This window comes from Camelus bactrianus, chromosome 6 (assembly GCF_048773025.1).
Source record: "Camelus bactrianus isolate YW-2024 breed Bactrian camel chromosome 6, ASM4877302v1, whole genome shotgun sequence".
Classification (NCBI taxonomy): Eukaryota; Metazoa; Chordata; class Mammalia; order Artiodactyla; family Camelidae; genus Camelus; species Camelus bactrianus.
Genome location: NC_133544.1, coordinates 28293824 through 28310624, shown reverse-complemented (window position 1 = coordinate 28310624; position 16801 = coordinate 28293824). Strand labels below are relative to the sequence as shown.

Here is a 16801-nt window from a genome sequence, read left to right as displayed (position 1 = left end):
AGACCTAAATGCTTTCTAAAGGGCCAAAAGGCCCTAACAAACAAAGCCCTAGAGTGTCTCATCAGAGCCTCTGACATTTCCTCTGATGCAGCAGCAGAGCAGACCACCACGTGTGACTACAGAGCTGTGCGGTTACAGTCTCACAGATGCGAATCCACAAGTCTTAACGATGCAAGTCTTACTCTAATTCTTAAATATCTCTGTTGGTATCAGTACAGGTAATAAATCTTCTCTCTGGCCAAAAAACAACGATAACAACAACAACAAACAAACAAAAAAGTTCTTCTAAAGACAGGCTCAGCTTTGTTATCTATAAAGTGGCAGGCTGATCTGGTAATTTGTTAGGCCCAGGACTTGCTGCGCCTTTGTGTTTTGCGTGTGTGTGTGTGTGTGTGTGTGTGTTTGTGTGTGTGTGTGTTTGTGTGTGTGTGTGTGTGTGTGTGTGTTTTACAAGTGCATTTCTGGCTACCTTTTGAGCACTTTTTGGACACCTTTCCACACCACGCTCTGTGAACAAAAGACAAAGTTCACTGATTGTCCAGAAGCATTTTCTGGGAATCCTTGGAGGCCCTAGATGTGGTACCCTATGGCTGTCTACAGGACGTGAGCCTGACCTGTTTTCCCACTGCAGGGGCTCTGCTGTGGGGCGGGAACGGGGTGCTTGCTCTGTGACCATGGGCATCGCCTGCAGGCGCATGATTGATGGCTCAGCCAGGGAAGGAATGGTGAATTCTAGCAGCTCCCACCGCACTGCACCATCTATCTAGAAGAGGGTTTTCTGACTTGCCTATTGGAGGCCTGGGGTGTAGCCAGGCCTCCAATAGGCAAGTCTTAAATTGCAGCCATTTAAGTTGCTGGCAAAAGCTCCGTCCAGTCTGAGAGGTCCCATGATTCCTTGGGGAAGCTTCCCCTCAGGTCAGAATCCTCTCTCTCACTCTTCTAACTGCCTCCACACCCAAGTGCTCTTCCGGGGGCAGGCAGAATTTGGCAAGAAGGTCCTTGACCTAGACCTGGAGCTCAGACCTGTGCTTGCAGCTCAACCAAGGTCAGGGAGAGAAACACACCTTGATAGCAGGGACAGGGCAGATAAGAGGGCTCCTGAGACCTGTCTTGGGGAATGGAATGAGACACATACAGAACCCAAATTCAAATTCATTGATTCTCAACATCCAGGGGATATCAGCTTAGCCCTGAAAAGGTCTTCCCAGTGGAAATCTGTGCTGAGAGTTTCCTAGGGCTGTCTTTCTGCCTGGGGTTGTGCTATCTTCTTCTTCCCTGTACACTAAGCCACTCAGAAGAAACAGAGAGCCTCACCTATGATACTGTGAGGTCTGTAGCTGGTGCTCTCCCTCCCTCCCTCTCTCTCCCTCTCTCTCTCTCTCTCAGTTTTTTCCCCATATCCATTTCCCCATCCCACAAAAATTACCATTGACTTTCAAGCATCCCTCTTACGGATACCATGTGACAGGCTGGCAGGTGTTAGGACAGAGCTGGGAGTAAAGATAGGAGAAGGAGAGGTGAAAAGAGAGGAAGAGACAACAAGAGAGGGAACAGGGGACAGGGAACCAGAGAGGCAGAAGAAAGGGGGAAAGAAGGAGAAAAACGAGCTGGAGAAAGGAGACAGAAGAGGAGGGAAGAATGTTAACGTTAGTGTGGAGGACAGGGTACTACACCTTTCTGAAAACTCATATCCACCATGCAGGGGCCCATCATCTCAATGAAGTAATTCTTGTTTTTCTCATACGCCTCATCATCAATTACCTTGATGTGAATTGTTTTGCTGTGGACGGAAAAATAAGTATCATAAGCAAGGAGCAGAGTGGGTGGGGCCAGCCAGCCAGGAGAAGAAACAGGAAGAGAAAGGAACAATGAAAAGATCCAGAAAGCTCAAAGTTTGCCCCAACACCACAGGAGCTTGGAGGGCAGTTGCGGCCTGGGGCCCCCTTTCCAGCCCCACTGGGCTCCTCCTGGGCTTCGTGTGGCTCCATGGCTCTTGATCAGACTCAAAGACTGAAGCAGCTCAGGCTTCACAGTCCCAAGGTTCTGGGTTCTAATCCTGGACATGCTACATGACCTTGGACAAATCATTCAAATGATACAAAAATGGGTTGAATAATGCTTACACCATCCCAGGGCAGTTGTGCGAGCTAGGGTGTAATATCTATAGAAAGGCCCAGGCATTTAAGTCCTCCCAAAACATTTGTTTCCTTATCCTCTCTTACTTTGGGGACACTGGAGAATTTAAAAAAAATTTTTTTTTACCTTTGAAATCAGCTGATATTGACTTGAAAGTTTATTTCATAGAAAGGGCAGAAGGCGGGGAACAGAGGCGGGGAGTGGGCCTGTGGGAGTCTTGTCTGGAACCCCTCCCGTTCTCTGTGGTAGTGACTATCACAGGGAAGCCAGGAGGGCCGTTTGGCTCAAGTCACAACTTCTGGTAATTCACAGCAGGCACCAAACACTACCTGATTTCCAAATGAGCTTCTGCAGTCAGAGGAATACACCGGCTAGATCACAGGAACTCTAAACTCTTGTAATACTCTGTGACTGGTACAATTGTATTGTTTTTTATATTAAAAGGTGGTGTTTTGTTCAGCATTGAAAAATATAAGCCAATTTCAGTAACCCTGTTTTGCATTTCTTTACTTTTTTTCTTACTTTTTTTTTTTTTAGATTTCTTTACTTTTTCATTTTTCATTACAAGGAGCTTTAAAAACAGAGGTGGACCTGACCTCTCCCACCTTTTGCTTGATAAGGGGTACATTTCTGGACCAGACCCCAGATAAGATGTTTAGGTCTCTCCCAGAGGGTGTGAGACATGGCAGGGTGGAGGCGGGCACGGAGCTCAGTCTCCCCTCCGCCTGGGAAAGAAAAGGCCCATGTGGGAGGCCCGCTCAGCTGTGCACGGCACTTGGCCGCTAGCCCGCGGGGGCCCTTGGTCGAGGAGACTCAGGCCTTCAGCTCCACCCTTTATTCTTTTTTATAACATAGGAATGTCATTACATCCTGACTCGGGACATCCTCTCTGCTCTCCTGAGCTTTCCCAAGTCACCGTTAGATCTTTGGATGTCTACCGAGTTTCCGTTGTCCACACTGTTGATCCTGTAGAACCAGACATGGGTCCACGGCTCCTGAAGTGAAGTAATTGCAGTTACTAAGCCACGCCCCCAACCCCACTCCCGACCCCAATGCTTCAAAAACAGACTCCAAACCTTCATCACTTGCCACACCTACCCTAGTCACAGAAACACCTGGCTGGCCACCAGAGAAAGCATGGGCCTTCCACCTCGGAGAGGCCACGACACTTTGGCCTTCCCTCCCCCGGGGCAGCAGCACGGGTACTGGAGACTGGGACGGGGCTCAAACTCGGCCCCCACCTCTCACTAGCTGGGTGACCTCAGGCAACTTGCTAAAGCTCTCCAAGTCTCATTTGTAAAGTGGATACCGATTCATTCCTTTTCACAGTGTTCTTCACTGAGCTCATGCATGCAAAGCACTTGACAGGGGGCATAGTCCCTAGGAAATATTTGACAAATAGGAATCATTCTTACCAAGAGTAATACGACCCCAGTTTGGTGGTTTGAGAGTAATATCCAAGGGAATCGTATCATCTCCAGTCACTGAGTCAGAGAATTAAAGGAAATCAACACATAGAACTGGTGACCCAAGCGGTGGTACAGGCAGGAAATAAAAGTCAGGTCAAGAAAAACTGGATAAAGCAGGATGAGAGACTCCCGAATGGGTTCTTAGAGGGGCTTGGAATGTTAAAGGCGGTGGCAGGTAGCGCAGCTCATTCTTCCCAAATCTGGCTTCGTCTCCCTGTCAGTGACAAGCTCTGGGCTGGAAGGACCACAAGTCAGAAACACAGCACGCCCTGCGCTTATTTGACTTCCGTTAACAGATAAACAGAACAAGCGAAGCCAACGACAGCTTAGTTGAAGACAGGGAAACGAGGACAGACATTGAGCAGTGGAAAGAGGCGTTCAGGTGAGCTAGGAGGAGCCTCTGGTTGGGGGGTGTAATGCGTGGAGGAGGCGGGGTGTAAGACTCCCTCCCTGGGATCATTCATGGGGAAGGCATCACATCTCTTTGCACTTAAGGTGCTACCTCGCCTGGAGGCTAGAGAAATCCCTTACAGCTCTTGACAATTGAGAAAGCTCTCAGTTCTGCTCCAGCCACAAATGAGGCCACGGGAACATTTAAATTTAGTAAGAGTCACCAGCCAGGTCTTGAGTTCTTTTTCCAAACTTGTTCTTCCACATTTCAGTCAATGACACCATCATCTATCCTGGAATCCTGGAATCACCTCTGATTCCTTCCTTTCCTTCACCCTCCTCTTCCCCTCTCCCAGTGCCCACCTCTGACCCGAATACATTTAAGTCACCACCATCTTCCCTCTGCTATCAAGACCTAAATCAAAACATCATGACCTCTCCCTTGGACTTTGCAACTGCCTCCTAAGAGGTTTTCCTGCTCCTATCTTTGCCCTCTTCCTTCAATCCCTTCCCTGCTAACAGCCAGGGTTACCTATTAAAAATAAAACCCAGGTCCTTCCACGTCTCCTATAATTGGAATTAATACAAAGTCTTTTACTGCAACCCATAGGATCATATATAATCCAGCTGCATTCATGACTGCTCATGTGTCCCAGACAGATTGGTCTTTCTGTTCCTCAGATCAAGTCCTTTCCCACTTAGGGCAACACCGTTGCTCTTCCCTGTGCCTGGGTCCATGCTTATCCTCATCCTTTTGGTCTCCACACAGACATTCCTTCCTCAGGGTGGCCTTCTAGGGCCATGTTATCTCCTTGGATCTCTTTCCTCCCCACCATCCTCACCTCTCCATCGTGTTCCATCACGTTACTTACTCTGCTTATTCCCTTCAGTGCACTGATCACAGCTGGTTAGCTGGTTAGGTTACTAACTCACTTGTCTAGACCCTACCTGCCCATATTAGAGTATAAGCTCCCTGAGGACAGGGGACATGTCTTATTTGCCACTGTCATTCTAGTGCCTGGTGTGGAGGAGACCCTCAATCATGTCTTCCTGAGTGACTTTCTAATGGTGAATTTCTAACATACCAGCAAGTCATAAAATTTCTAATTTCATGAAATTAATCTGAAATTGATGAAGTTAATCATGAACCTGGGGCTTCATGAAATGAATCAACTCTGCCTTTTCACAGTAAAAATACAACTCGTTAGGGACAAAAAAGATATTGAAGGTTACTTTGATGGAATGCCCAATGATTCTCAGTGGGACAAAGGGAACAGAAGCCTGAATGTCATTGAACTACACCTTCAGTCACTCAGCCTCCTCTATCTGTCCAGTCTATGGGAGCTCTCTCCAACAACAAGCCGGGATCTAACTCATGGGTTCAGGCTAGGGCTTCTGAACCTGTCTGTCCTATTCCCAACTCCTCCTTCTGCCCAGATTGGGGTCTGATTATCTTGAGCAGCTGCTCCTGGAGCTGGTAATGCTTTCAGAGGCCCCGGGCCAGCACCTGCCTCTCTTCCGAGCCTTCTGTGGAGGGAGGTGCCAAAGCATGCAGCATTCCCAGCTAAGACCCAACTGTGCTGCTTGGAAAAGATGCTCCCAGGAGCTCTCCCACCAGCAACCTGGAGGGGATTGGGAAACACATTTCTGGCTGCTTGACTGGCCTCTCAGAATATTCCTTTGTATGAGGACACCCAATTCCAAATCAGGACCTTTAAGCCAGGAAGGAGTCTAACATAATACATGCATTTACATTACATTCAGCGCCATGAAATGAACTTTCTCACTTCATCCTTACTTTAGCTGTGCAACACATATATTACTCGTCCAACTTTATAAAGATGAGAAAACAGATGCTCAGAGAGGTTAAGTAACTTGCCCAGAGTCACACAGCTAGTAAGCATCAGAGTTGGGATTTTCACATATGTTACTCTAATAGTTTCTTTCGTACAAGCAGGTTGGTACACTGTGAGTGTCATTTCCAAGCTGTGGCCACAGTAAAGAACCACAGAAGGTTCCCATTTAAATTCAGGCAGCACAGGCAGGGAATCAGGGGATCTGCCTCTGCATCTCAATGCGAGTAGGTGGCTTCCTAACCCTCTGGCCCCTCCTTGCTAGAAATAATCTTTAAATAATCTCTCACTTAGTGACCTCTTCCCTCCTGATTCCCACTAAATGACTCTTCACTGTATCAAGAAAGGTTCCTTCTCATCATTTCTAAATTTATCACGGCCGCTCCAGGCCAGCTAACCCTCACAAAGCTTCCTTGACCTGGGGCACAGGACAGAGCTGAAGGCAGAGCTGTTAGCCTTTCTGTGGGAGCTTTCAAAAGCCTCACATCCCTATTGGGTTGTTCTTTTAGTTTTGGGGGGGTTTTGTTTGTTTGTTTAATCTCTCTAGTCAGTGCCAGCAGCCCCCATCTCCTTCCCTGCCACGTTTCATGCTCTGAACCAGGACAGAAAAGCCCCTCCCACCTCCAACCACACCCTGACAGCCCAACACTGGCACTCCACCCGCCGCTACCAAGGTCTGGGAGAAAGTCTCCCTGTGTCATGAGAAGGCTTAGGACGCTTTCATTGATTTTCCCTTGAAAATAGGTGTGTCACAGGGTCCTGAAAGCAGCGTATCTCAAACTTTGGCGTGCATATGCTTCCCCTGAGAATCTTGTTAAAATGCAGATTCTGATCAGGCAGGTCTGGGGCAGGGCCTGAGAGTCTGCATTTCTAACAGGTAAACAGGGTATCCCTCTGCTGCTGGTCCAGCGCCCAAGACTCCTTGGGAAAGTCTCTCTGATTGTGCTAAAACTTAGAGAAAAGGAGACAGCTACCCCCAAACTAGTGCCAGTCAGGGAAAGCGGGGTTGGAACCAGTCTAGCATTTCAGCCAGAGTTTGGAGTTAGGTCCCTTCTGACACTCCAGTTTGAGAGGGAAATCAGAGTGCACCCAGAACAGGGTGACTGGCATGATGAACGGCCCAGAAACCATGCTTCCCATTACTTACTAGTATTTCATAGCACTGACTTGATGCCAGGTACTGTCCCATTCTGGCACTTTAAGTAATTCAATCTTCACAATAAACCCAGGAAGCAGGTACGGGCCAGGCAAGGTGCATATAGCATCTCATTTGGTTAGTCTTCACCATAACCCATGAGGTGGGTGCTATTTTTATCCCCATTTTATGGACGAGGAACCAGAGGCCCAGAAAAGTTAAGAGACTTGCCCAAGGTCATAGTTAAAGAGCGGCAGAGCTGGGATTTGAACTCAGACAATGCGGCTCTAAAGACAGAGCTTCTAACTGGGATCTGATACGTGGATCTAGAGAACTGTCTCCTGGGGGAGATGGCGCTCACTCCGAATGGTTCTGGGATTGTCACAAGTGCTGTGTCCAAAGGACTGAGGCCACTGGCAGGGAGGCAGACTTCAACTCTACCATGAAATGAACTGATTTTAAAGGGCGTGATTGCCGCGTTCCTGGTGAAATTAAAAAGTAAGGTGATGTCCGCACATGAAAAAGGCTGTGGAAAGGATTCCGATGGCTACAGGAGGTCAAGGACATGACCTGGAAAGAAAGGCTGACCCCCAGTGGCACACTGGTAAGCCTGCTTACTGGAAAAAAAGAAAGGAATCTTGATTTGAGGTGATGCTGTCTATGGTGTAAATACCCCCGCTATAGTCAATTTTAAGGTACTAATAGTTTTAACAGCCAGCTTGCAAAAATCTTAAACACTTAACAATCAGCGCTTGTGAACTGGTAGGAGCTATTCCCAGCAGACAGACAGTGTCAGATTCTACCAATGTGTTTGAGAGAGGTGATGAAGAGAAAAGGTGGTTCTGATTGATTGATCAATTATCTTACTACGTGTTGGTATTTGCTCAAAATGGGTAAGTATCTGACAAAGTAAGGCAGGAATGAGCTTGTTCAAACACAAAGGCTCAAATATTTGGCTTTTAAAAGGAATGTGGGTGGGCGAGGAGGCTGCGGTAGGTTACATTTCTAAAATATCCTGTCAAAGATCCTCTGCCCTAATCCCCGGAGCCTGTGAATATGACGAAATGTCACTCCCTTCATGTTATACAATATGTTATCTGTCGCAGTTGACCTTAAAATAGGGAGATCTTCCAGGTGGGCCTGCTCTAATCACAGGGGTCCTTAAAAACAGAGAGGAAGCCAGAAGGATTCAGGCACGACTCTCTCTGAAGCATGAGAAGGACTCAACACGCTGCTTCTGGTTTAAAGGCAGAGGGCATCACATGAGCAGGGATACAGGCAGCCTCAAGGTACAGAGTGGTCCCTGGATGACAGACAGCAAGGAATGGGGCCCTCAGACCTAAAGCCACAAGAGATTGGATTCTGCCAACAACCTGAATAAGCCTGGAAGCAGATATTTCCCCAGAGTTTCTAGATAAGAGTCCAGCTGCCCACACTTTGATTTCGGCCTTGTGAGACCTGGAGCAGAGAACCCAGCCGCACCATGCCTGGACTTCTGAGCTATAGAACTGTGAGCTAATAGATGGGTATGGTTTTAAGTCTCTAAGTTTATGACAGCAATAGACAACTAATATGAAAGGCTTTTTAAATGTTATGATGTCAGGACCTGAGCCAGATGACCTCTTGGAACTGCCTTGCAGTATCTATTTTGTAACCAGAATATTTTGCCCTGTTGGCAGGGCCGCCATTAGGTTCTACGGCAACTCTGTGCAAAGTTGAGAAAAAATACACCCCTGGAGATACACAGCTCGGTGAGGAGAGAGCACCTTCCTCTGGCTTGCATAGCCTCATGTCAGGGCACGGGGCTTGGTGTCTAGAGTTCTGGCCCACGCCAGGGTCTTTATGCAGTGCACAACCTTCACAACTGTACACAGTGGCCCTGCTTGGCAGAATCTTGCCTGATTCACTATTCCATATACATGCCTGAACCAACAAGAATATGGGACAGGTGGAGGCAGAGACATGGATTTCACAGAAGAACTTTGTGCAACCTGCTGGAGTAGTCAGGTGGACAGGCAGATGAGCAGGTAGGGAGGTCCAGAGTGGGAGGGAAGGGTGTTTTGGTGTGTATGCAAGAGTGTGCAAATGATCTTTGCCACTTTGGCATCTATTCTGGACCTTTCTGATGAGCCCTCTGCTGCTTGCAGTTTCTCCATACCTATGACTAGCTGGGGTGTTCAGAGAAAACCCACAGACATGAGGCTTCCCCTAGGCAAAATGTAGGAGCATTCCGTCTCCACTGAAAGTTAAGACCTGACTGCTGGGCAAGGCGTTGGGCGCACACCCACGTTGGAGGACTTGATGCTTATTCTGTCTGTTCAGGAATGTCTGGGCTCACAACTGGGCACTGTAATTCACAACTGAGTCCTTTGCTCTCCTAAATACACACTTTTCCAATGCCTGGAGAGCTTCCTACCTGTGGCTAAATGGGAAAGGGCATCTGAAATGACTGTACAATTGATTATGGATGTAGGCTTCAGGATATGGTCAGAGGCAAAATGGTACCAAAAACCCCAATGGGGCCACTCACTCTGTTTCCCAAAGGTCAAGGCAAGATGAGGAAAAATTTTAATTTCTTAGAAATGCAGTCTTCTAAATTAGACACCCTTCCTTTCAGAGGCTGCCATGCCTCTACAGGGTAAAAAAGATTTTAAATTACAAATGTTTATGCTTTCTGACCTTTCATAGAGGATAAAGACTGAACCTTTCATCCCAGGAATCTCTGTAATGTCCATCCGTCCATCCATCCACACACCCACTCCTTACTTATCAAAAGCGTGTTCCTGCTCACATGGAGCTAATAGTCTAGTGGTGTCAACATGGACAGAAAACATCCCTTTTGCCCCTGACCTTTGCTTTTGTGGAATTTTCACAGCATAAGGGCTAATATTAAGCTCTAAGAAATTTAGCGTCTCATGGGAAGGAATTGGTTTACATTCCCCAGGCAGCTCAAATCTCTCTTTTTAAGATTAAAAAAAAAATTGTGGAGGTGGGTGGAAATAAGTAGGTTTATTTATTCATTCATTTTTTAATGGAGGTACTGGGGATTGGACCCAGGACTTTGTGCATGCTAAGCATGAGTTTACCACTGTACTGTACCCTCCCCAACCTGGCCTTTTTTTTTTTTTTATTGAAATACAGTCGGTTTACAATGTTGTGCTAATTTCTGGTGTACAGTACAGTGATTCAGTTACACACATATACATATATTCCTTTTCATATTCTTTTTCATTATAGGCTATTATAAGGTACTCAATATAGTTCCCTGTGCTATACAGTAGGACCTTGTTGTTTATTTTCTATATAGTTAGTATCTACAAATCCTGAACTCCCAATTTATCTCTCCACTGCCCCCCACTTCCCCTTTGGTAACCACAAGTTTGTTTTCTATGTCTGTGAGTCTGTTTCTGTTTTGTAAGTAAGTCCATTAGTGTCTTTTTTTTTTTTTTTTGATTCCACATATAAGTGGTATCTTATGCTATTTTTCTTTTTCTTTCTGGCTTACTTTACTTAGAATGACTATCTCTAGGTCCATCCATGTTGCTGCAAATGACATTATTTCATTCTTTTTATGGCTGAGTAGTATTCCATTGTATAAATATACCAAACTTCTTTATCCAGTCATCTGTTGATGGACATTTAGGTTGTTTCCATGTTGGCTATTGTAAATAGTGCTGCTGTGCTTTTCAAATTAGAGTTCCCTCCAGATTTATGCCCAGGAGTGGGATTGCTGGATTATATGGTAAGTCTATTTTTAGTTTTTTAAAGGAATTTCCACTGTTTTCCATAATGGCTGCACCAAACTACATTCCCACCAACAGTGTAGGAGAGTTCCCTTTTCTCCACACCCTCTCCAGCATCAAATCTGTCTTGCTTTAGGGATACCACAAACCTCAAGGAGGCGTCTAAACCTGACCACTTCTCATGGCCACCGTGCAAAGATAAAAGTCTGTGTATGTGTATGCTCACACACGGGAAAATGAGTGTGTTCATCCGTTGTCTAACTATTTCTCTGCTCAGACAAGCGTGCTCTTCAAGCCACAACAAAGGTTTCTCTCCCTCTTTGCTGCCCTATGGTAGGGAGTCCTTCATCTTCCTGATTGCATGTGTATGCATGTGAGTGGGGAGATGATGGGTGGAGTGAAGGCTAGGAACTTTCCACTATACATTAGGGGGAGAATCTGGCCTTCTTGAAAGTAGTCTCTGTAGGAGCCTTGCCTAGTTATCCTCAAAGGGGAATTGGATTTCCAGTCCCAACAGCGGTGGACCTGTGTGGGTCTCAGCTCTATATGTGACTAAGTCATCCACAGACCTATTTTAGCCCCAAGTGTGCCCTGCCTCACCCCACAAAGGTGGGGTGGGGAGAGGAGGATGACTCACAGCTCCAATTCTCTTCCACTTCTAAGTCAAAAGGGGAAGTAAAAGAAAAAAAAAACCCACCAAAGTTCTGGGAATAAGCCATTTCTGTGCCTTGAAATTGATAAATCCCTTTCTTGGCAAGGCACTGAGAATAATCTATAAAATCCTTCTACTTAACAATGTGTCTGCTCCCAGCTCAGAAGAGAACAAGTGATTGGTTATCTGATTTATAGCTTTGGAGATGCTGTCTCTCTGTCTTGCTTTCTCTCTCTGCTGGGAATCTCATTTTTTAAAGAATGATTTTGACCCAAGCAGAAAGGAGAGATATTTGTACTGTCCAGATGTGAAAATTCAGGTCCAAGGAAGACCTTCTAATGATTAAGAAGAGAGAGGAACTGGCTTCCCAGCACAGGAGTCAAACACAGTCAAACCTCCTGCCTTCTGCCTCAAATCCCTGCCCGCTGGAATATTTATAAAGCCCATATTTCTGGTGGATAATTTCTGGAGATCCCAATAAAGAGCAAGTCCAGGAAAGATTACTGTCCCTGGGCTGCACCGAGAAAATCCTTCCATTAGTGACTTAAGTACGTGGAAGATTAGTTGATTCTACAGGTATTTTCTTGACTGAATCAATCCAGTGCTAAACTGAGCAGAACTGGGCTCTATTCACGTGGATGTCATAGGGAATGCTGGCCCTGGGGATGTGGAATTCAGTGGCCCTGGATGACAGGACAGCATTCAGGTTACCTTTCAGCCACTGTCACCATTTTGGGTGATCTGTGTGTGCTGTGGATCCCAAAGGGGTTGTCTGAAGTTTCTGTTTTTCTAGTTCAGGGTTCTTCCCTTCTTCTACCAGCCAAATGGTAAATTCTTGTTTTGCACAACGTGGAGATACAAAATAGGGCTCAGGCTGTCAAGAGGTTGGAGTCGCCAGGGCTGAGTCCTAGCCCCAGCTCAGCCGCAGAAGTGATGGGTCCTGTACCCTCTGCTCCAATGTGAGGACCTAGCCTTCTGCTACTTGGTGATCTTGGCAGGAACATAGCAGGCAAACATCTTGGGATAGACAGTCTGAAAGCAGCAGCTGAGATTTCACAAGGGTGAGGGGAATGGAAATCCTATTTGCTTCGTGTTAAATGTCTGAAGTTCTGCTGATGGTCAATGTAAGAGGCTGACACAGAGAGTAATGGATCCAGGGTCAGGACCAGTGTGAGGCAAGCGAGGCACAGGAGCAAAATTTAAGGGTCCACCAAACAGCTCAGTAATCAAGATAAGTCATATTTTAATGCAACATTTAAAAACTCAGAAAGTAACGTAAAAAAATCCATGATGAACAAAATACCAAAATTTTAAATAAAGACAGGACACATCTGTGCAGCTGCATGACGTCACCCTGATCCTAATCCACTCCAGGGGTCATCTGGTGCCATGTGGTATGACGAAGAGGATGTTAGACTTGGAGGCAAAAGACAGGCGTTTGAGTTCTGCTGCTGCTTCTTTACTTGCTGCCTTCTCGTAAGGCATTCCCCTATACAGGAGGATTACCTCTCTCTTGAGATTTTTTTGGGTAATGTGAATGAAACATATTGCCTGCCATATCAGTAAACAAAGGATGCTGCAGCCATTAAGCTGTCAGCCACACAGCCCCTGACAGTGAGCCAGAGGGAACTCAGGATGGAGACTAGCAGGCTGCCCACCGCCCAAGTCCTCAGCCTCTGCAGCCACTCCCAGCGGTGCACCCCGAGGGGACTGACTCAGGATGGGAAAGGATACTGGCCCTAGATTGCTAAGGTGCATATCAAAGAAATGTTTTCTATGAGCCCAGACTTTTGCATCTTCCCATACAAAGAAAAGAGCTAAATCCGTTAACTTGAGGTATCTGGTTTTCTTCAATTCACAGCAATCTTTTGGTGTTCCTACTACCAGGTCTTTGTTGTAAAAAATCCTGTATATCCTGGACCCTCCCCTACCTCTGGAGCAGTCCCTTAGAGCTATCTGAGAAGCTGCCTCCTGGGCTTGAAGTCCTCAGAAAGTGCACCAAATAAAACATAACTCTCAACTTTTAGGCTGTGCTTTTTTTTTTTCAGTTGACAATAATAATCTGAGCAAAAAAGCATAACCCTTGCTTTTGGAAACTGCAGGTCTCACTCAGCTGCATGTGTGCATGTGTGTGTGTGCATGTGTGCATGTGTGTGTGTGCATGTGCAATGTAAGTAGGGTTCCTACTTCACCCTCTGGGATGAACCCCTTAGGCCTTTCAGGAAGCCAGCCAACTTTCTCAGCCTTTCAAAGTCCATCCCCTCATCACTGCTCCCCAATCTCCTGCCCCATCACCTTTCCTTTTGCAACAGAGGAAGCCCCTGCCCTCTTGGAGCAGGCCAGATCTCTGCCTGGAGCTCCCTATTTTTAGACAAAAGGGAGGAGATGGGGGAGAGTAGAATGTCTTCAGAGAAGACATTGCCTTTGAACTGTGCTCTGGCGGATGGCAGTCTGTTTACTGTGGCCCTAGCTTCTGCCCCCTGCCTTTCTCCAGCGAGGTCCCATCTCCTCTCCGCCACACCACCCAGCTCAAGCCACTGTCCCCTCTGGCCGAGGCCCTTGCAATAGCCACCCAACCCAGCCTGGCTCCGTTTCCATTCATCTTGCTGTTTTAGAGTCCATTCTATTCTCAACAGCTAGGATGATTTTTTTTTTTTTAATTTGAAAGAAAATCCTAGTATACCATTCCCTTACTTAAACCCTCAGTAGGTTCCCACTGCACTTAGAATAAAATTAAAACTGCAGCGTCTAGCCCAGAAGTTCTGAAACTTAAGCGAACTCAGAAGCATTGAGAGGGCTTGATGAAACACCGAACACTGAGCCCCATCCCCATTATTTCCAATTCAAGAGGTCTGGGTAGGCCCTGAGAATTTGCATTTCAGACAAGTTCCCAGCGATCCAGATGCTGCAGGTTCCAGAATCACCCTGCAGAGCTCAGCTCGGCTTGCCGAAAATTCACCTCCCACCACTTGCCCTCCACCCACTCTGCCCTACCTGTCCTTGCTTTCTTTCTGTATCTCAAATGCATCAACCTCGCTCCTGCTTCAGGGCCTCTGCCCTAGCTGTTTCCTCTGTCTAGAACTTTCCTCCTCCAGAGTCTTATCATCAAGTCTTTTTAAAAAGTGTCTCCATTTATATATTATTTCCTTGTCCACCCAATCTGATTGGGTCTGCCACTGCTCTCCAGCAAATCACCCGGTTTCATTTTTATCTTGATTACTGATTTGTTTTATCTGTGTACAGTCTGTTTCTCCCACCAGAATACAAGGTCCATAAGAGCAAAAACCATGCCTGTCTCATTTACCAGCACACTGTGTCTCTGGCACATAGAAGATGCCCCTGGTATGCATATTTGTTCAATGGGTGAATGAATAGTTAATGAACACTACTAAGTGGTGGAGCCAGAATTTGAGCTGGGGACCAACTGCAGAGCCTGGACTTCCCTCATAACGTGTAATTACGCTGGCAGGTGTGCTGGGACTGACCCGTGGCTGGTCTCCCTGACTCCATCCCTGCCCCCTTCCCTGCCTCCATCACTCCTTTCACAGAGCACTGCTGTTGGTCTCCTTTTATGAAAAGATCACTTTAATCACTCCCTTCTCCCTTTCCAAACAAATCTAAAATCCTTTGACCTTCAAAATATGCAAGAAAGGAGTCCTGTTGGCTAGAACCCAGCTCTGCTATCACGTCAGTAATTCAGTCATGACTTTAGTTAAGTATTAATATACTCTGTTGTTCCTTCCTGTGACCAATGTTATGAAAACAATTTTTTGTTTCTGTCATTTAGTGGTGAAGAGCATGAGCCTTAGTGTCAGAGATATCTGGAGTCAGTATTTAAGGGTTTCAGGACTTTTGGCAAATGGCTTATCTCTATGAACCTTGGTTTCCTTATCTGAAGATGGGTACAATAATCAAACATACCACACTGGGGTTTTGAGAGGGTTAAATGAGACAATGTAATTAAAACTTGTAGCATAGTCATTGCCTATAATAAGCAGTCATAAATTTCCCTTAATTTGATAATGGTCTGTTGTGTAAGTTATGACTGGAGCAACCAGTAAAGGGACTGTTCTTTTCCTAGCTCCCTGGATAGGGTCAGAAAAGGGTGAGATAGTTGGGAGTTTGCCAAGTGCTGGTTTGGGACCAGACAGAGTGTTTTCTGAGCTCCATGGCCTGAAGAAGAATTACAAAGGGGTATGCCTGGAGTGAGCTTGTGTTTCCTCCACATCATTCCTCATTTTCCTATCCCTGCGTATTGACCTTAGCCTGTCTTAGGAAGTCTGTTTGGAAGTAAGGATCATCTTTCTCCTGCACCTGTTGCCCCCATGTTAGCTGCCTGCCTCTTAGAGCGTAACCTTCCCTCTGACCCTACACTGCTCTTTGTTCTCTCCTAGGGCAGGGGCTGAGAGGCTGGTCCCAGGGGTAGTTCATTTGCATATTTAAATCCCATTGGTTAGAGAAGGGCCTGTTTGATCTCCCTGGGGGAATGTGTGGAAAAAGCAATGGTACCAATTTGTCCTACTGAAGGCTCCTCCACCTTGGATGAGAAGTCCTCCACGGCAGGTCAAGAAGGTGGAGGCAGTACTGGAATTCACTTCCTTCTAGCCTAATCCTGGCTGCTCTTGCTGACAGATCGGCCTCCCAACCAAACCCTTTTCTGTTCCCAGAGATGCTAGATTCTGGTTTCGTAGTCCCAATTAGTGCCAATTTCTCGAGCTCCTTTCCCGGCCTGTCCCCACCTCAGTGACATCTCCTGAGCTGTGCCCCATCTCTGCTGGCCTGGCTGAGTGAGGCGGGGGAGAAAGCTGCTTCCCTTTCACAGTCCACTATCTGCCCTTCCCCCAGCTGCCACCTCTCAACCCTGTGCAGGACCAGAAGGTTTGCAATCAACACTCATTGCAAGCACAGCCTTTGCTTCTTCCTGTCCTGGTGGTGGAAATAAAATGAGCTTGGGTTCACAGAGAAGGGAGGAGCAGCTGGCGAGAGCTGGCCCAGCACGCCTCTGGAACCCTCAGTTAAAAACATGTTTATTTATCCCGCACATCTGTGGGCTGCTGACTTTCCAATGACATTCAGGGCATGAAACAGTCAGGCAGAGTTGTTCACCTGAAATGAAGGCAGTGACACTCTGGGGTGATAAAGGAAAAGCTAACAACAATGACAGCAATATAACACACCTGAAATTCTACACCTGCTTGGAGGGCCTTTAATCAAGGCTTTCAAAGCACATTCCCTGGATCTTGCCCATTCATCTGCACCACGTCCCTGGGAAGGAGCTGGCAGGCAGGTAGCAGAGCACTGTAAATGGAGTACTGTATCATTATCTTTGATGCGAGCACCATGTATTTAGACAGTTATTTCTCTACAGAGCTAAAGGGCTCCACACACATTATATTATCTAATTCTAACTCATTCATACAGCC

The 16801-nt window shown here is 46.5% G+C and overlaps 1 protein-coding gene across 12 annotated transcripts in view; it reads right to left on the bottom strand.

Annotated features, from left to right (window-relative positions):
- Positions 1–16801, bottom strand: part of SLC8A3 (solute carrier family 8 member A3) — a 141595-nt gene that overhangs the window by 17180 nt on the left and 107614 nt on the right. For 8 of the 12 annotated variants that reach the window (XM_045522163.2, XM_074365324.1, XM_074365326.1 and 5 more), the window contains one exon: positions 1674–1780. The exons of the other annotated variants lie outside the window; for them this stretch is intronic. In XM_045522163.2, the coding sequence (XP_045378119.1) occupies positions 1674–1780 (107 nt within the window). Of the gene's footprint in view, positions 1–1673; positions 1781–16801 lie in introns of those variants that run through there. 12 annotated transcript variants of the gene reach the window in all.